This window comes from Aptenodytes forsteri, unplaced genomic scaffold (genome assembly GCF_000699145.1).
Source record: "Aptenodytes forsteri isolate BGI_AS27 unplaced genomic scaffold, ASM69914v1 Scaffold127, whole genome shotgun sequence".
Lineage (NCBI taxonomy): Eukaryota > Metazoa > Chordata > Aves > Sphenisciformes > Spheniscidae > Aptenodytes > Aptenodytes forsteri.
The window spans coordinates 58,294-78,940 of NW_008794711.1; the positions used below are offsets into that span (position 1 = coordinate 58,294).

The following is a 20,647-nucleotide window of genomic DNA, read 5'->3' on the forward strand; positions in this document are numbered from 1 at the left end:
AATCCAATAGAAAAAGCTATTCGTGGCAGAAAAGGATAGACACTGGTGAGTATTCCACTTGAAATCATTTATTGACAAGTTACCATGTTTTTCCATCTTGCCTAACACATTTTTATCCTTGTTATAAAGTACAAATGGTTTTATACTTTTCTGACGACGTTAAAAAAATAGGCTACTAAAGAGGCAAAATTCCCACTTTGAATCCAAAAATCCTGCTGTAAGAATTCAAAATTGCAACAGACAAACATAAAACCCAACACATAAAGAACGAATACGGTGTGCCTCTTACACTTGACTCATTCGTCAAACCAACTGAAAAGGAACCCCTTGTTCCCAGCTCTTACTTTGGATCCTGTGACCTTGCTTAACTGATGTGAAGTTTGTGTTAACTCATACAACTCAAAAGGCACTCAAAGGTCACAAGTTCCTGAGCTAAAACGGGATATATTCCCAATGTAACAATTAAAAGAAGTCACAAAAAAACAATGTTTAAAAACTGGTATTTGGTTCATGTGAGTATCGTAAGCATTCTGTAGAATCCTAGCTGAAAGCTGCTGCTGTGTCATAGACTCAAGTGATGGTAAATACATTAAGAGTATTTTCAGTACATGGAAAAAAATAATTCACTTACGAGCATCCTTATTAGCAAATTCACGTGCTAAAAAAAGATAGATATTTTCTGCAACGTTAAAAAAAGCCCAAGAACAAGCCCAAGAACAAGAAAGAAATGTACGTGTATGAGATGCAATAAGGGCTTAAAAACAAGCAGGTTTGAAAATCTGTACAGTTAAATAACTAACAAAAGTTGACAGGCAACATTTACACAGATGTATTTGGCCCTAATGGAAAAGGACCACGAAAGTAAGCAGAATATGGATCTGGTATTTACAGATCAGTTATTAAAAAAAACAAACCACAACAAAAAACACACTAACAATCCTCACATCCTACAATGTGTGCTCAGAATCTGACAGGTAAGCTCTTAAGATGTCATTCACACAAATTCCCTATTTCCAATTTGGCTCAGTTTTCGCCCAGAAAAATAAAAGTGTAACATTTCTCAAACATGGAATGGCTACCGTCTGAAGATGCAGAACAGAAATAAAAAAAAAAGGGATAACCAGTTTTGGCCTATTTAATTTCTGATCTTCTCTTCAGATATGCATAGGAGTATACTAAGGCCGTATATATTTGCTACAGGGTAAGGCCTTTTTTGTTGTCAAAGCTCTGTGCGTCAGCAGGGCATTTAACTTAAAGCAGGCATAGAGAGTTATGGAAGTGCTACTATATCCCACTGAAGAGGTCTCAGGTTTCCGAATTATCTAGCAGTGCCTCGCTGTCGGCCTTCTTCTCTGGAGATGTGTACAAGAAGTTACAGCAGATATAGAGCGGGAAGATCAGGAGTCTACTGTCCAAATTCATTACTACCTGCTCCTGTAAAGCAAACACAGTGGACATCTGCATAGCAAGCAATGCCATCAGAGGGAAGTACATCAAAAAGCACACCAGACTGATACTAACAGTTATTCTATACATTTTAATTACTATGCATTAAAAAGCAGAAGATAAAAAAACCAAGATGGTAATTCACCTCCACCTTAAGCAGATGTTTTATAATATTAACACTGATAAGCTATTCTCAAAATGCTTATAACCCTTTGACCCAGTGCTGCCAACCCTTCTGCATCAAAGGTAACAGAACCGTAAGAAATGGCTGAGCGAACTTTACCTTCAAGCACGTTGGAGAGAAAGGGAGACTTTTCTGCCACTATCAGTTTCAGGATATTTAACCAACCAGGCAATCCATAACAGACTATACTTTAAAGGAAATTACAGTTTGTTGGTCGGAATTTTTCGGTTTTACTCTAGGAACTTGGTTTGGGGTAGCAAAAGCGAAACTTTATCCTACAGTAAGGATGGCATTTACAAGGAAAAGTTTTCTATGTACTCACCATCTACGTATCACTGCTGATTAGGATTTAAGAAACTTGAGGATCAAACCTTTCACATTCCTTACTAAATTCTGCTGTCACAGATGGGTGGAAATGGGCACATTCTCTTACGAAAACTCCACTCCTCTCTGAGGCTTTTATTTATTTTTTTTAATAGAGTAATAAATACCACCCTTGAACAACATGCAGACATTCTTTTAACTCTTCAGCTTACAATACAAGAGAGTCTTCAAACAAACTCCAAATTTGCCTCTAAATAAGCAGGAACCTGATGGACGTATTATTCAGACGGGTAATCTCACCAGTGTTGGGAGTCTGGGAAAGCAAGCAGTCATCCAGCAGAACACTACGCTAACAGCAGAGAGCTTCAGCAGCACCATGGGAACTGATTTCACTGTTATCAACACTAATGAAATCCACCCTATCCTACCGTAGTTACACTTCACAAATTAGTTTAATCTTCCACTATAAAAGGAACACTTGAAATTCCACAAAAGCGATAACAAGAAGAACAACTCCTCTTCAAAAGCATTGCTGACTTCTCCGCATTTTTTTCATGCCTTGGACTCCACAACTCAAGTTCAACAGCTCAAAAATCCACAAACATACCTGGTCCTTCTCAAGGGTTAGGATCTGATATCCTGTTGTTCTACTGCAAATAATTTTCCCGCTGCTATCAAAAGAGGCTAGACGTAACCTAGAGATACAACAACAGTTAAATTACTTAGTCTCCCACAACTTAGTTTTTCCAGCACAAAGAGTTTCTCCCAAGGAGACAGAATAACATTTTCAAACGTAACTAACTTGGTGGCAACAAAATTTAATGCAAGCACGGATGGAAAGACTTAGTTACGGTAAGACATTTTAGCATAGACCACAGGGTCTGCCTTGGTTATTGTTTACCTGAAGGCTATGTTTCTCCGAGGCTGCAGACTGACTGATCCACTGCATGGCTGATTCAGTGTATTCCGTTTGAAAATGATGTAACGATTTGTATAAGTAACAAGAAGGTCAAAGCCAAAGTTGAACCCAGTCCACCGCCAGCAGTACTGAAGAGCGTTAAGTTAAAAAACAAACAAACCAGTGTGAGTTACTGGCTACAACACCAACGATAAGTGCCACTTCTCCAACAAATCAAACTTGGGAGTGGGATTCTCAGCTACAAAGAGGTATGGTGGATTCAAGGATCCTTGCCAACACCTATTTGAAACATAAGACATCTTGGTAGGCAGCCACTCACTTTAGCTGCCATCCTTTGCAGACAGATGACTACACGAGACAAGCTTAGTATCAGCTGCCTTCCAAACATACAAAAATACATTTAACACAAGTGGATCTAAAATACTTTTGCATTCTGGTAACTGGTGCTGTATTTCTGAGTAGCACTTAACTACACGTCCCATTCATGCTTAAAGCACTCCTTGGAGTACAACATCCTTATGTTAAGTGACTTCACTGGGAAAAAAATTCACGTTTCCTGTTTTTTCACAAGACCTGTTACCTTAAGACACACATACATATATGGAACACAGCGGTTCTGCCTGCGGCTATTACACATTTTACCTAGAGAGCTTCCTTTTCCAGTTAAAAAGAAAAAGACATCAGTGACCAGAGCTGTATTTTAACTGCAGGTATTTTACAAGTCTCAAGTGATAAGTCATGGCTACATTCCCTCCTTTCACACACTAAAAGTTTTTCCAAACATGGGCTTGCTTGCAGAACAAGAGCACAATTAAAACACTAATTCCTTATTCATCGCAAAGACGGCAAGCGTTTTCATCCTTCTAGGGAGAACAAAATAATTTCTTTAACGTACCATCTCCATTACATCTTTTTGATGCAGTTTGACAATTAAGACCTACATGTTTTGAAAATACCTAACATGTCTAAGACATGTCAGCTATGCACAGACTTAGCCACACACCATACTTACATCACCATCCTTTGCAAGTTTTCGACCACACCTCATGCTGTTTCCTTCCAGTTCCTCTTTATTTATTTCTTGAGGCCTACAAAAAAAGTGCATCTTTAAGGACACTTAAACAGCTTTGTATGGTACTTTAACGTGGGAAAGATGAACGGACCTGAGTAAACTGGTCTGACCACACAACTGACCCTTCTTCGAGCAGAGGTTAGACTAGATGACCTCCCAGGATCCCCTCCAACCCGAATTATCCCACGAACATCCAACTACTCCACAAAACTGCAATATAAACCTCAGTTAGGTAGGACTTTTACAAAAGAACCTTTCCAGATAAGAAAATAATAGCTGTTGCAATGACATCCATTCTTCAATCCTCCTAAAAAAAAAAAACCTAAGTCCTTTTTAAACGCAGTAGTCCCGACTTACTAGGCACAAACAGAAATGACTGCTACTGCTGAGGAACAGCTGCAGGACTCTGCAGAACAGCAGCGCTATGAAGAAGCACCCACAGAGACATTGTGAAAGATTTCTCAAGTAGCTGGTTATGCAACTTGTCTAAAAAAAGTTTACCCACAGTACTCATGAAGTGCCACAAGCCTCTTGGTTCTGTCATCCTATACCAACGTGAACTTGTTTCACCCAACAGTTTCCACTGGCGCTTCAACACATAGAAAAATCCTGCAGAGCCAGCGTAAGTAAAAGCAGCCCCAGTTTTCCAGAGGTATGTTACTCACTTAACTTTAGACATGATTACATCATTAACCAAATAAGCATCCATTGCCAGAAAGTCTTCAGGTTACACTGAGGACAAACGCTTAAAGCGAGTATTATAAATCGCAATGAAAGGCAACCCCCACAAGCAAGTTAAATTATAAACCTGCAATATCAAACAATATACTTCAAGCTATATAAGCAAGAAGAAACGCAGCATCTGTTCTCTTCCTACTGTACACACACCACAGGAACTTGTGGCTATAGCTTTTACGAACAAACTCAGCCTGTAGTCTTTTCCCCCCATTTCTGTAAAAACCACCAATCCTGGAAGATTAAGTATTTTATGAATAAGTTAAGCAAATAAGCTAATCATGCTAACCAAATTCATCCAAGAACCTCCCGTGTGCTTTTTCTACACTTTCTAGCTGAACTGGTTACGTAGCTGACCTAAATTCAGTAATGGTGATAAAAGATTTATTTCTGTTTAATTAGGGACAAATTTCACAAACATTAGTATGTAATGTTCAGACAGACATTAGTATTCCCCCCTCTCAATTCCTCGAGCAGCCTCAGAAGATGCAAAACTTCCAGCTTTAACCACTTACACTGGCCTACCATATGCTTAGTGAACAGTCAAGTTATTCTATTTCATTCCTAAACACTTCCAAAGAGACCATTAGAGTAGAAGCGATTCCAGTCATGGACTTGAAAGATGTGTCTTGCATCTGCCACAGAACAAATGTTTAATTAAAAAAAAAAAATGATCCACTTTAGCACAAGTAAACCTTGAGCAGCTACAGTTCAAAGTCACAAACTCCAGTATTACACTAAAAAAATTCTCAAATTCTGAAGAGTGAATAAAATGTTTAGTCCTTTTAAATGCAAACTACATACAGTAGAAGAGAAACATTTTCTTCTCCCCTCTAAAGTTATCAAAAGTGATCCACTAGCACAAGTAAACCTTGAGCAGCTACAGTTCAAAGTCACAAACTCCAGTATTACACTAAAAAAATTCTCAAATTCTGAAGAGTGAATAAAATGTTTAGTCCTTTTAAATGCAAACTACATACAGTAGAAGAGAAACATTTTCTTCTCCCCTCTAAAGTTATCAAAAGAGCAAACCACATCACACATTTCAAAGCAATATAATTTCCATGTTCCTAGAATAAGCAGGTGCAATTATGCTATGCACCAGGTGGGATATGAAAATAGAGCCTTACTTCAGCTCGCTGGGAGTCAGACTTCACATTTCGTTCAGCTTACTAAGTTTGCATCCTTATCTCTAAGGGAAAAAACGTGTTAAGATACTGACACAGGCAGTAAGCGAGAGAGGAAGGGCAGCAGGTCTGGATAAAAGGATGGTCTCATAAAACCTTAATTCTTTTCTTTCAGCTACAGGTTGGTTGAATGTCCAAAGTATTTGCTTTAATACAAACGAACAGTTGCATGTCCTCCCTTCTAAGGCACAACTTGTGAACCACAGGCATCTCACTGCAGGGTGGCACTACAGCTTGCCAGTAGAAGACAGAGCAGTGATCTCAGGACTTCAAATAACATTTATCTTCTCAGATATTGCCTGCTATGGACTAGCGACATTACAACTGAGCTGCACATAACTACAGGGAAGCACTCCACGCATGCATGCATGCGCGCACCCCCCCAACCCCCCCCAACTGCAGAGAACACCCTGTTCAAAGACTATTAGTCCATTATTGACTATTAAACAAACAGTAACCTGGATGCCACCTTGAACCACTAAGTTTGTAAACTACTGAAGTCAGAAGCTAAGACATATTGAGAAGAAACACTACATCTCGCCCACTCCTTACCATTGCCGTTAATGAAAGACCTTGGCAACGAATGCCAGAATAAGAGATTTGGGCAAACAGATGTCTACTGTTAAGTAAAACCTTCTCTGCCTGAGATTTGCAGTTTTTAGCTGTCTTAAAAAAAAAAATCCCATACTGAAAAAAAAGAGAAAACTAGACAAGCAAGAAAAATGTGGAAAAATACTCTGCTCATTCCAAGAGTCACTGAAATCATCAGCACTGTAGTTGAACATGAAAGTTGCTCATTTTAAAAGCTGGTATGATCCTCATCATCTTCACTTCAGTTTTGTATGAGAGCTTGCTTTTTCAGAAGCGTGTGTATCTGATGGCTGACAATTAAAATGTTCTCACTGCATTACAGTGAGCTACCAAAAGACTTCAAAAAATAAGCAAATACACGGTCTTATCTTGTGTCAGAATTGTGATGACTATGTTAATACTCATTTTCATATTAACTGTGGTTCCCATACAAGCTAGAAGGTAACACACGCTGTACGTTCATCTACTGTTAGATACATCAATGACAGCATTACAAGAAAAATCTTCCCAAGAAAAAAAATAGTGTCAGAAACAAGCTATGACCACCCAACATTAATCTGTAGGAGCTGAAATGACAAGATTCACAATCATGCGCTTTACCTCTACCATTTTCTAAAGCACTGCTATTGACAAAGAGAACCACTTCTTAAAGATCTTCTTAAGACCAAAGTCAGAGTTTTGGGGACTTTTTACACTATTACGTGGTAACATCAAAAGGAAGTAATTAAGCAAATATTTCTGATATAATACACAATTAAGCCACGGAAGCCACTGCCACGGGGTGTTGGGGCTAAAGCATAAGCTGTTTCAAAACAGAACTGTACATATTTAAGAGCAGGTCTATTGGTGGTTGGTCATTCAGTAACGATCCAGCCAAAACCTCCAGGTGGAAAATCCGTAACTACTCACTGCCAGAGAAGTACCTCAAGAGAACACTCACTCTTCACTTTTAAGGAAGATGCGAGATTTGTAACTCTATCGCTGAACGCTGCCACAGACTGCATGACCTTTGGTTCAAATCAGGACAGTGGTTCTTGCGCTTTTCAGATTGCAATTAATAAGTTAAGCCTACCATTGCAATTGAACATGCTCATCTTCAGAACGGCAAATGCTGGGCTAACAGAACTGATGGAAGAAAATAAAGAAGTTGGTTTATTGGTTTTTGAAAGGTAACAGACATTTTGCAGCTTCCTGACCTGACATTTATTCTCCACAAAGCACACCAAGAACTAGGAGAGAAGACAAAGGCAGGCACAACTCCCCCAGTTGCATTTTGCCATAGTTTTGGTATTTAGAAAGAGATCAAGGGACCTGGCTCAATGCAACGTGGCAAAAAGCAAGCAGAAGGAAGGGAAACAGTTTGTGATCACACGCATACATGTAACATACATTAAATCAACACCCCTTGCTGCCCAAGCCGCCACCACTGACAACCCTTGTTAAGCACAGGCTCAAGAAACCCAACTACGCATTGCACCCACAGACACCAGTCAGGGTGTTACACGAAGTACAGCTACATGCAAATCTTTGAAAGGGCACAGAAACATGGTAGTTGTCATGGAATTTCCTCAATGGCAATGCAATGCCAACACAGTGCAGCACATGGTCTAGGAAGGAGAAAAGGTAGGATATAAAATAGGAGGATTACAGAGAGAACAGGGTCTTAGCAGTGGAGGATGCACTGACTGGGAAAAGCTGGAGGTGCTGGCAGTGAAGAGAGCTATCAAACATAAACACTGGGTGGGGGAAAGGCTGTGAAATTAGAAGGGAATGAGGCAAACAGGTCACAGGATGCCAAGCCCTGCTGGGTGCTGGGCCCTCGCTCGCTGCCTGGGAGGCTAGGATGGGAGAGGCAGGAACAGAGGTTAGCGTGCAGTTATCCCTGCATAAACAAAAAATGGCAAATTGCCTTCTACACCAATACAGTTACTCACACCGCATCACAACCTCTTGCCCACCTAGCCTAGGGAGGAAGGAAGCAGGACAGAAAAGGCTTCTTCTCCATCTGCAGTACTTTTCCTAAAATTGTCCTTAAAATGGAAGGCTAGCAAGTTACTCTTTCGCAGCCTCAACACATATTTCAAGGCAAAGTACTGGTGAGAAGCGTTAACCAACATCAAAGAAAATACAGAACATCCCTCCCCAGCGTTTACCTCTGGTCACATTATACAAGTTTTCAAGAGTTCTACTGTTTAAAGGATAGGAGATCAGCCAGCCCAAGGGAACAGACGGCTCCACAGAGAACAACAGAGTTTAAAACCACTGAAGTATGCTTTCCCCCCCGCTCTTCTTAATGTAAACTCCAGAAGTTAATCATGTCAGAATTTATATGAGAGGAAAGTTTCTAATTTAAGAAAGAAATAAAGGAAAGCCTGTAATATACCTACCCAATATCATTGTCTTGTTCTGCTCTGAGCATGGCAAACCACTGCTGTTTGTAAACAGAGGACAGCCATTCTAAAATTAAAAAAAAATAAATAAGCTTGGTGTTGTCTTTGGAGCTGGGAATGGGGATGTTCATAAACATTTGAAATATAGAAATAAAATTACATTGAAATAATAAGGTTATACTTATTAACTGGATGGCCTATGCAAACCCACCACCTGATAACACACTTGTGTTATTCATCTCCAGGCCTCAACTACAGAGGAAGCGGTACAGATAAAAATCAACAACTAACGCTAAGTAACTCAGGATGATATTCATCTTATCAAGCATTCACGATTGCCAGAAGTGATGCAACTCAACACATTTTCTCGGCGTGCAAAGTTCTGTTAAGCCAAGGAGCTTGTTAACAAGCTCTTGGGAGAAGAGGCTGTTTTCTGAATCCCCAACAGAATTCTACACAAGTTAAACAAGAAGAAAACAGAATTGAAGGATAAAGGAAACAGTGACTTATCACGGATATGGTAAAAACAAACAGAAATTGTCCCCTACCAGGAATAAACATAAATCATGTCTTCCTCTGAGAACACCATAAAGATTTTATCGGCTGTATTAATTTAACAGTTGCAACAAAGAGATAAAACAGAACAAAAACTAATAGCTTATAAGTCAGTTACACAAAGGGGATCAGAGGCACCCAAAAGCACAGTATGTAAGTTCTTCTTAGTCAAGATAATGAACAGGAGCAAGTATGCAAGGTCACGTACAAGAACAAGCTCTCTGGAGAAATGGACTGGGATGATAGGAACAGTAAGAACCACTGTTACCAGGAAAACAAAACAGGTAGTTGATGAATATGATAGAAGGGAGAAGAAGTGATATCATAGTGCTGAGATCGCCTTAGAAGTCCCAGATGCAAAAATTAAAACCAGCCCTTGCCCTACTAACTCTAGAGTTAAGATTCAGACCACAACAGGACCAAAATGGGAATTAACCAAGTACAACAGAAAGTATAAAAATAATTTAAAGAAAACTACACAGGTAAGGAATGGATGTGCTAGAAGGAAAAAAAAAATAATCAGGAGATAGAGCATCTTCTCTGTTTTTGTATATGTATATATCTATTTCATAAGTCGTATTTCAACTGCAGTTCATCTATTAATTTGTAAACATTAAGAGGGAAAAATACTGTTTAGGAAATGTTTGGAAGTTACCAGGTAAAACAGAACAATGAACACTTCGCTTACAGAAAGACACATTATGTATTTCTGTCTCTTACATCTTTTCTATGCAAACAAGAACAGACTCTCTGTTGTGAACTCCTAATACAGTATTTCAGTTTTCTCCTGCAGGCCCTATGCACATACAGGGTATAAAAAAAAATTAAAAAAAAAGTACATAATTTCTTTCAACTATTCAACATGATTGCCGCCTTTACCTCCCTGAGAACAATTTCATCTAGAATAATCTAAAAGGCTTACACTACAATACAAACTACCCGGTAATTTCCACATTTGCAGACTCTCAGGTATGATGCAATCACCCCAAATACTGGATGCTGGCAGCCAGTAATCTGTTCGAAAGTGCACCACTGATATTTATCTAAGCCTCCTTTTAAATGATGAGGAAAAGTTCCTGATCTTAACACAGCTTTTGGCTACAAACTGATATCAACAGATTACAAGGGCTATCAAGTATTAAACTCTAACAGCACTTCATGACACATGCAGAGGTCTCCACATTATGCTCTTCTGCCCTCCCCGCTCTCCCAGTTCTCTTGGAATTCAAGCTTTTTTTTTTTTCAATTAATAACCAGTGGTAGAGCGTAAACATCAGACACTCTTCCTGCACTAACCACACACGCATTGTCATCACACTACCTTTCGCACTGTACGACTACAAAGCGACCAAGCCTATTTCAGCATTTATCACAGCTTATGGTTTAACTACGAAAGAGTAAACACTTTGCTAATATCTTGTGAACTATGCGAAAATTACACATTCTTTTTCAGTAAGCACAAGCAAATCAGCCTCAAAGTTGCAATTAATCTTGTAACAATTTAAGAAACATTCTTCCTCTGACGTGCATAGATAGAAGGCTTCTGGTTTTGAGTATAGACACAAAATTTATCCACTGAAGAACACTGAGAAAAGGCTGCCCATCACAGTTCTGGTAAGTGATAACAACAGCAACTTTAAGAGAAGGAAATCAAGTGTAGTACTGGCAAATTTCTGGTTTGTAACACCTTATTCACACACTGACAAAGGCACTTCACAAGGAAATAACCCACAGTTCTCCTGTGTCATCATTAAATTAAGGATCTAAAGGGTCATTCACCCAAAGTTATCTTATTTTTTATTACAGAATGAAGATGCCTTTGCATTTTGATTATAATCTGTACCAATATCAATCTTAAGTAAGATGGATTGCATTTACTTTATACATCACTTAAGCATATAAAGTACCGCATTTCAGAGATCAGATTTGTTCTTCCGGGATTTTTACGCATAATGCAAAATTTTATCACTTGCTTGAGGTCAAAAACTGCCCCATCTACTGGACATAACTGCCCAAACCATTCACCCGAACTGCAAGTCGGCTCGATGCAGCAGTCTATAATGCACTGCCTCCACCTGCTGTTGGAAAAAACACTTTTAAATACATGTTTTGAGCACAGGATAACTGAGTTCCTTCCTATTTTACTTTGTCAGAACTAGTGCAGAAGACAGTTTCTTCTCCATCTATTAAGGTAATAATTTAAACCAGAACTGGGAGTAGGGAAAGCCAGTACATTTAAGCAGTAGTAGTTGTCCACTTGCACTCAGGAGATTGAAAGATTTCTAGCGAGGAAAGGACCCTACCCCCTCCCCACAGGTACCCCCTATCATAGAGAGTCATAATTCAGCTTCTGACAGCTGCATTCTTCAAACGTTTCAAAGCGTGACAAAGAGGTGCTCAAAGTTATTCAGACATTCAGCTACAAAGAACAACTAAACCATTATTTCCGGCAGAGACAGGATACAGCAGTACAAGACAAACTGAGAAAAGCGATGCTCACTACATCACCTTAATGGCAAGGGAAGTGTTTTAAAAGCATCTAACAATTTGATCAGGCTTGCAGGCTTCAAAAGAAATATCCCGACAAGTCTGTTTTGGCACGATATCATCATTGTGTCGACATCTATGGCAGCATGAAGGAAAAAGCCAATATGAGATGAAAAAAATATTTTAATTTTAGAGGAAGACAGCAGCGTAACTCAAAGACAGGTTAAATATTTACGTATGGCAGGAGTCCAAAGCAACCCTCAAGGCTGCAAGCATGGACAGATGACAAGAACATGGTTGTCAAGAAGTTACAAATAAGAGTGCTAAACAGCTCAATAAAAGCAGTCTTAATTGACATTTGGCAATTACACCTATAAATAGACATCACAGAGACACAGATGAATGAATAGTTATACTGTGGACAGATATTTAAAAAAAAAAATCAAAACTGGGTACATGAGAGCTAGGGAAAAAAAACTGTCAGAGTTAAGATGCAAAATTCAATGCTAAGATTCAACTATGATAAGGGAACACTGAACAGAGTGAAATACGGAGCAAGGATACCAGAAGCCAAATTCAAAGGCAGAGCATGAGAAGTCCAAACACTGTTACAAGGAGCACAACTAACTCTGGGGAGGGGAAAAATAAAAATCAATTAAAAAAAAAAAAGAAAAAAGGAAAAAGGAGGTGCAGGTGTTTCACATGATAAAAGATATGAATGATAGTGGAAAAACATTTTCAAGTGAGAGCCCAACTTGATAACTCATTTCCAGTCTTATTCATCTATCAGCAGCCAGGTTTGCACAGCTTCCAAGCAAAGAACAAAGCCTATCTGTGAACTCAGACTTCAGCAGCAAGATGAGAATGGGGCTTTTTATTTTTCGGTGATAATGTAATGTTAATAGCAGTAATCTATAACAACATTAAATGGCATTTCACTCTATGGGCTTCAAAAAGCACCAGGACCTAGAATGAGGATGTAGTTTATACAAGTCAAAATGCAAATAAAAGGACAAGAGCAGAACACGTAAATATCCTATCTCCTCCAAAAACAACCTAAATATCTGTTAGTAAGTAACACTTGTCTTTGAAGATGGGAGAAAAGCTCACACTATCTTGTGCTTTTGGTTTTCATTTTCAAGTATTATTCCAAATCCTATCAAAAACTACCCAGCTCTTTTTAGAAAGATAATGGCTAGAAAACAGTTCAGTCACAGCAAGTTTTGCTCTCTTAAAAGGAAAAGGTTTTTTGCATGTCTCGGGCTCTGGGGTCACTTAAACACTGATAAGGTACTATGTATTGATTATAGAGTATTTTGATAAACTGACTGATCAACAAAATGCTTAACACACCTACATGAGTGCCTATTAAGACTTTTATGCATATAAATTTAATGTTGAACTTCTGCTGAATCTTCAGCCACAATTCAGACATAATTCAGGAGATAAACATGTGAGCGGTAAGACCAGTAAATGCAACTCGATCATCCCAACTACTTTAGTGTAGGACAGGCTAGGAAAGGCACACAAAACTTGATCAGCCACGTACTCACTCACCTGAGGGTATTAGGGAATCTCTCTCAATAATTCTGGCTGATGCCAAGTCACTGATGATATACTGCAATCTCAAGTGTGTGAACACCGACAGGAACGCATTCCCCTGTTCTGATTCCAGGAATGCAATGTCATCCTCAAAATCTGCAAGACAGAGCACCTATATTACAATCTGTGTTCCTAAATATTTTCCAGACCCTATTTATATTTGAGATTGAGTTTTAACTTATTGATCAGAGAAAGTTATTATGGACAGGCAAATCATCTTTTGCAGCTAAAATTAAGAAATTACTTACATTCAAATCCTTTCAGCAGAAACGTTAGACCAAACTTTTCCTCTTTTGAAACACACTAGTGCCTTCTAGTGAGAAGGCAACAAAAGCTTATCCTAACTGAACAATAGCAAAAGCAACAAAGCAAAAATAGTGACCACGTCTGCTCACTTGAAAACATGTGGACAAAACAGTGATAAAGCTATGTGCTCACTTGACAACACGTGGACAAAACAGTAAAAAAGCTATCAGTGCTGAGAATCTGATGCTGGGGACTGTTGGCAGAGGCAAGCCTTCCCAGAGAAAACAGGAGAAAGTTTGGAAGTGGAGGAAGACTATCGTATTTCACTTCTAACCAGCATCTTCCACAATCCAAGGCCATGCCAATTAATCCTACCTTTCCTACGCTTGGCAAACCAGGCATCAGCTTCGGTTAGGAGTTGTTTCAAAGACCCATTCCAAGAAGGCACTAGCTGAAGGAACATCCACTAGGTAAAATAAACAAAAACTCTAGTGAGTTAATTGAAGAAGTTTTCAAATAAGTAATACATACGTTATTAAAGGGACATTCTCATAATGCATTCATTCCTACAAAGATTCTGATACTCTATTAAATACTTTCAGTAAATCCCAAAAAGCCTAAAATTCTCATTGCATTACAAATCAACTACTACTCAGGAGTTCAACTTCATAAAGCCCCAGCCAGCCCCTTTGCTAAGTACCTTTTTGAGAGCAGTATACACATCCATTTCCACTTGCATTACAAATAGGTTAGAAGAGCTAATCAGCTGTTTCATGAGGTTTATGCTGAAAAAAAAAAGTCGTGAGAGTTCCATAAGACAATATAGACAAAAACAAGAAAGCAAGCTAGGTAACAAGCAACCATCAATAGCCTAGAAAGTCATTTGTAGTGAGCTATATAATTTGGAAGAAATTGTACTTCATCACTCAAAATTAACTGAAGCCTGAATACCTGAGTTCTTTGAAGAGTTCAACACTCTGGTGAGTCATCAGGTTATTCAAGAGCCATTCAAGGCACCTAGATTAAAAGCAAGGAATTAGCACCTTCATTTTTTTCCTTATGTATGTCAACATTCCTGCAACAGTTGCTCAGGCTCACAATGCCTGATTATGTCTTGCACGATTTTGAAATACTGCTTTAACCCGAGACATGAATGCATAAAAATATGAAAAAGTTATTTCAAAAACATGAAGTTTACCATAAAATTTTCAAGATTTTCTGTAACTCAAAGTTGCATTTAGTTTCTCTCAGGGTACAGTGAAAGTCAAATTCAAAGTACTATTAATGCCACAAAAAGCTCTGAGAACACACTAATTCACAGCAGAAGGAAACAGTTAGCACTAACCTCAGCATTCTGCTCCCAAATGTGTAATTATCCCTCCTAATTAAGATAAAGTTAAGCTTAAGTTCTGAATATTAAAGCAGTTTGCGATAAAATAGTCAATGATGACAAGTATAATTTCATTGTCACACCGAAGACCAAACATACTGACTTTACTAATACACTTTAGTAATTAATTCATTCACAGCACAGGCCAATCAATCTACCATAATCTACACCAATTTTAAGGTAACTGATTATAGTAGAAACTCAAAAACCAAATAGGACAAGCAGAGCCCAAGTCAGATAGCTTTAAAAAAAAATAAAATTAACTTGAGCATTATTTTACGGTTTGTGAATTCACACTTTTAATTAGCAATGTACAAAGCAGCTTGGAGAAAGTAATTCTTACTTTTTCTTGACAGAGTCTAACCCGTATGTCCCCGCTGAATTATAATAACCACACACAGTTTTTGCATTAATGGTTTCCTTCATTGTTTCGCCACATTGCTGGATTAAGCCATCCTGTGGGGAGGAAAAAACCCACAAATATTCAAAGTTTTAATTTCCCAAGGAAGTGTCAAAGACTCTGCAGTTCATACAAATTCAGTAGTTGTTCAGGCATGAAAAGTCACATGTGCTGCAGTGACCTATGCTGTGCTACCCAGCAAATTTAAACCAACGTTCCTCAGAAAAATAGATTTTTTCTTAAGAATATATCACGTGAAAGAAAAGCTTAATGAATACCTTCAGGGTATGTGCTGGTTTTGGCTGGGGTGGAGTTAATTTTCTTCATAGTAGCTGGTATGGGGCTACGTTTTGGATTTCTGCTGAAAACAGTGTTGATGATAATACAGGGATGTTTTTGTTACTGCTGAGCAGTGCTGACACACAGTCAAGGCCTTTTCTGCCTCTCACCCCACCCCACCAGCGAGCAGGCTGGGGGGGCACAAAAAGCTGGGAGGGGACACAGCCGGGACAGCTGATAAAGCTGGGGGAGAAAGGAGGAAGGGGGGGACGTTCAGAGTGATGGCGTTTGTCTTCCCAAGTCACTGTTAGGTGTGATGGAGCCCTGCTTTCCTGGAGATGGCTGAACACCTGCCTGCCCATGGGAAGTAGGGAATGAATTCCTTGTTTTGCTTTGCTTGCATGCACGGCTTTTGCTTTACCTATTAAACTGTCTTTATCTTAACCCACAAGTTTTCTCAGTTTTACTCTTCTGATTCTCTCCCCCATCCCACTGCAGGGGGAGTGAGTGAGCGTCTGTGTGGTGCTTAGTTGCCGGCTGGGGTTAAAGCACGACAGGGTAGAACAAATGAGCTGTTAAAACATATTTTAATCTACTTCTAGATATGATTCTCAAAGCGGCGCTTAATATTACAACTGAATCTTAGTCATAGCATTTTTAAGTAAAACCACTGCATTATGTTTGGGTTTTTTCCTCACTTAGTCTGAAAAGATGATTCATTTCTCTGAGTGAAACAGTACATGTGTGAGTATATTATGAACTGTTATCTTTATCTGAAAAGAAAGCATAAAAATATTGTATATTTATTACTTACAAGCTGCAGCATGCAGGCTGCTGCTAAAAGTGCAACTACTCGACTGGGTTTTATTAACACATCGTCTCTATACAGTGAGCCAAAAGCCACCTGTAGAGCTGAAAAGAGTACAAGTGTCAAAGGCAGGACGTTGAGCCCGGATAACTAAAAGAACTCTTAAATATAACCAAACCACTTGAGTACACACATTCTCTACAATCTTATTTGCTCTGGATAAAAAGCTAGTATTTACCAGTCCAAGCACACACACAAACACAAAACACGGCATTAACCAATAAAATACAGTCCTTTTCACTATTTAAACAAAATAATTCATCTTAAAACAGCCACCAAGTCATGCCACGGAGCAATGTGGAGAGCAGTAAAACTAGATAAAAAGAAGCTAAACCTCATGATCCTTCTCTGCAATTGATCACTAGGATAATGTTGAGATATTAATATGAGGTTACAAGTTCCTCTGTAATTCTTCTGAAAAACACTACTTCTTCACTCCGTGGTACTTGGAACCATAGCAAAACATTCTGCCAACTCACATCGGTCCCCTGCGAGCACCCCACTCGGTAGCTTTTCAAGACCAGACAGAGGAAGATGTGATTCACACGCTAACACTTGGGTCTCCACAAGAGTTGCATACATTGATCTCAAAAGCCCCGACGCCAAAACAACAGGACAAGCGGTTGCTTTTCAGCTGCTCTTCCCACCTCAGAGGTACAAAAATGAATTAAACTCTACTGGTGACCCGAGTTAAGCTCAAAACTAAATGAGCACAGAACTCATTCTCTCAAGTTTCTTATTAACTAGTTTGGAAATTATTCTTAAAAAAATATATTTTCAGTTATTTTTTGTCAGGTTCAACTTAACCTCTACCTTCAGAGTTTATGTTAAAATAAAAGCTTCCCACTTACCTTCTATATCAATATTTTGGTCAGGAATCTCCAACTCTATGATGTTCATGCTAGATTCTTTCCAAGATCCACTGAACATACTGGAAAAGTAGCCTGACTATATGAGGGAAGATGAGAGAAAAAGAACTCAAGTAAGAGATTTCATTCAAATTAAAACTGTCAAAAGCAGCACATGGAACAAAAAAACATTAATATTTACCTTTATGCAGAAAAAAATGTACTAAGGGAACTTTTCACAAGCTAAAACATTCCGACATACTTCAGAAAGGGCTAATTGTAGTTGCTCTATTTCTGAAAGTGAAAATGCATGTAGAAAATTTGGACTACATGTCTGTAATCAAAGTAAAGAGCTTTAAAGGGCCATAAAAGCCACATAAGCTCTTTTCCTACAAACCACATCACCAATGGGGATATAATTAGTCCAAGAATTAAGTCCTTAATGTAACCAGCAGACAACAAATCCTGCAGGCATTAGGGAATGCCAGTTCAGGTATTAGAGAAAAAATAAAATAAAAAAAAAAGCAAAAGCATAAGCATGCAAGACATACAAATTAATGTACAAGGTTGTAGTCTCATACCAAGGACACATACACATACACCATTTATGTAAATATACCTTTTATTATAAAGTGTAAGGAATATAAAACTAGAATTTGATAGGTTTCCATCCAAATGAAGTGAAATATACTGCTCTACTAGGATTCATGATTTTCCTTCTCAGCAGCAGATGTGCCCATTATGAGATGCTATCACTCACTGAAGTTTACCTGAGAGATCAAAAAAATAAAGTCTATTTGTACAGCACCACATTCCCTGGCCTCTTAACTCAGCATTTCAACTCAGGGCAGCAAATAACATAAAATCTAATTTTGATTTTATTTGATTATGTAAATATTTCTACACCTTCGGCATATCCCCTAACTATGATGACATACAACACACCACTCAAAACCAGGACCTTATTCATCTTACCAATCCTCATGAGGCTACCTTAGCTTTGCCATGTAGATCAACTCCTCAATTTCATGAGAATTTATCATTTTAGTAAACAGGACCAGAAAAAGGAAATCCTCCATTTCTCATATCTGCCATTCACAGGTAGAGCAGCACCTTACTGTCATTTATCAAACTAAATGCAGTACCTTGAGAGACTAGGGAAACAGAAACATTCGGACTGAGATAGTCTGCTCAGCAAGGCAGAGGAGGAGTCATAACTTCATTAAGAGAGAGTTATTTTTAACACCCAAAAATATTTTACCTATAGTAACATAATTCCAATGACAGAGCATGAATTGAAATAGAAACCTGACTTACGAGAACGGTTAACTTAACCTCAAAATTTCATCTCACAAGAACATCACTTGTACAACAAGGCCTCTACAGAACAAAATCGCAATTTTCAAAGTCTCTTAAAAAGCATCCACGGAAGCGATTTAATATTCAATTTTAGTCATCAACCCACACTAAGTTTCAAGGACTAGCTTCACGAACTTGAGACGTAGCAACAACAGAATCACGACGACGATTAAAAACCATCATCGCCAACAACGGTCTAAGGATGAACCAGCAATGTACCCACCCTGTTTATGCCGCACAACGTCAGTCTGACTGTCCAACCCACTTATATCCTCCCTTTGTTATATAGAGTCAAAAGTGAGCGGACAATGAAAGCTGTGTCTGCCAGCTGTCCTCCCTGGTCAAACACACCCACTGTTCTGTCCAGAGATGGCTGCCACCGGTCAATCTTGGGCTATATACAAATGACTGCCCTCATTTTATGCTCTTTAAAAGGTTCTAACGCACATAAAAGGCTTTTTCCTACAAGAAAGCAATGAAATGTCCCTCAGGGTGGCCAATGCAAGGAATTGCTGTACCTGCACTGGAATCATGGCTTTAACACAACAACAAAAAAATCAAGAATTCACACCAGTGAAACTGCATTCAACCTGCCGAGCATCTCGCAGCGACATCTGCACCTTGTAACACATAAAACTGCTTTGTGTTTGACTACAGCTAACAAAGAAGTGCACACGTTTTCAGGTATAGTACCTGACGTTACTTTCTCTTCTCGCTTCAAATACATTGCTTCCAAGGTTAGACTCCCACTTTAAAGTTAACAGCACAACTGAATTAGACATTTCAAGACAAAGCCATGGTTTCTCCCCACTTCTGTCACAGGAAAAGTAATAAAGAGAACAGACAGTAAAGATAACAGTACCTCTTCACTCCCAGAACACAAAAAGTAACACCTTAATACAAGCCCAAAATAAAATGCTTGTAGAAACAGCATCTTTTTTGTAGGTATGCACTAAGATTTATTCCTTTTTAGAGCTTCTGTGCATACCTTTCTCATGCAGCAGCAAGAAAGCCTTCATCCAAGGATGAAGGCTGCATAACAAATACAGAGACCCAGCTCCAGCAATTTCACTTCAGGTTCCTATACTTGAGTCCCAATGAAGAGCAAAATTGAACTGGGTTAGCATGCGCTTTACAAATCTATTCTGGAAGTGCTTTCTTTGCTCTACAATAATATTAACATCGCAGGAGACTCTCAGCCATTTGTTTAGCAAACAAGAACATGTTCTCAGGACATCAAAAGACAATTTTCAGGACTGTTTTCACAAAGGATGCACCAAAGTTAAGAAGAGTAGATTAAAAAAATTAAATAGCAAGAGACAGAAGCAAAGAAACTTTTCAAACACGAAGCTACAGCTACGCTTCCTAACATTACTATCAAAAGCACAACACAAGTTGTTTAACCGCATCCACAGAAAGAGTGACAAGTCAGAAATATAAGGAAGAAAAAAAAGAAAAAAGCTCAAGTCACACTTCACATTTACCAGATATTCTTTTATTAAAAATACAGTTTCTATTGCGAGTAAGAAAGAAGCCACTTACCTGACACAAATATATCTTATGCAAGTTCCACTCCTCTCCCAGAGCACAAATTTTGATATCGCTGTTCTCCCCATTCAGAAACAGAGTCTGATAAATATACTTAGAGGTGCTTTTCAATTTTTTCCTATACAAAAAGGCAAACAGAGATACACTCCTTCAAATTTTTCTGTTACAGAAGCAACACCAAGTATGAAGTACTCGGCAGGGTTTTTTCGTCCCCATA

The 20,647-nt window shown here is 38.6% G+C and overlaps 1 protein-coding gene across 1 annotated transcript in view; it reads right to left on the reverse strand.

The window, feature by feature from the left end:
* Positions 1-48: 48 nt before the first annotated feature.
* Positions 49-20,647, reverse strand: part of GMCL1 (germ cell-less, spermatogenesis associated 1) — a 21,515-nt gene continuing 916 nt past the window's right edge. The window contains exons 2-14 of the mRNA XM_009273799.1: positions 20,425-20,548; positions 17,527-17,623; positions 16,622-16,719; positions 15,472-15,584; positions 14,690-14,755; positions 14,439-14,523; positions 14,114-14,204; positions 13,448-13,588; positions 8,846-8,915; positions 3,886-3,961; positions 2,856-3,001; positions 2,562-2,649; positions 49-1,434 (exon numbers count right to left, since the gene is read on the reverse strand). Of these exons, the coding sequence (XP_009272074.1) occupies positions 1,306-1,434; positions 2,562-2,649; positions 2,856-3,001; positions 3,886-3,961; positions 8,846-8,915; positions 13,448-13,588; positions 14,114-14,204; positions 14,439-14,523; positions 14,690-14,755; positions 15,472-15,584; positions 16,622-16,719; positions 17,527-17,623; positions 20,425-20,548 (1,324 nt within the window). The 3' untranslated portion in view covers positions 49-1,305. The remainder of the gene's footprint in view (positions 1,435-2,561; positions 2,650-2,855; positions 3,002-3,885; positions 3,962-8,845; positions 8,916-13,447; positions 13,589-14,113; positions 14,205-14,438; positions 14,524-14,689; positions 14,756-15,471; positions 15,585-16,621; positions 16,720-17,526; positions 17,624-20,424; positions 20,549-20,647) is intronic.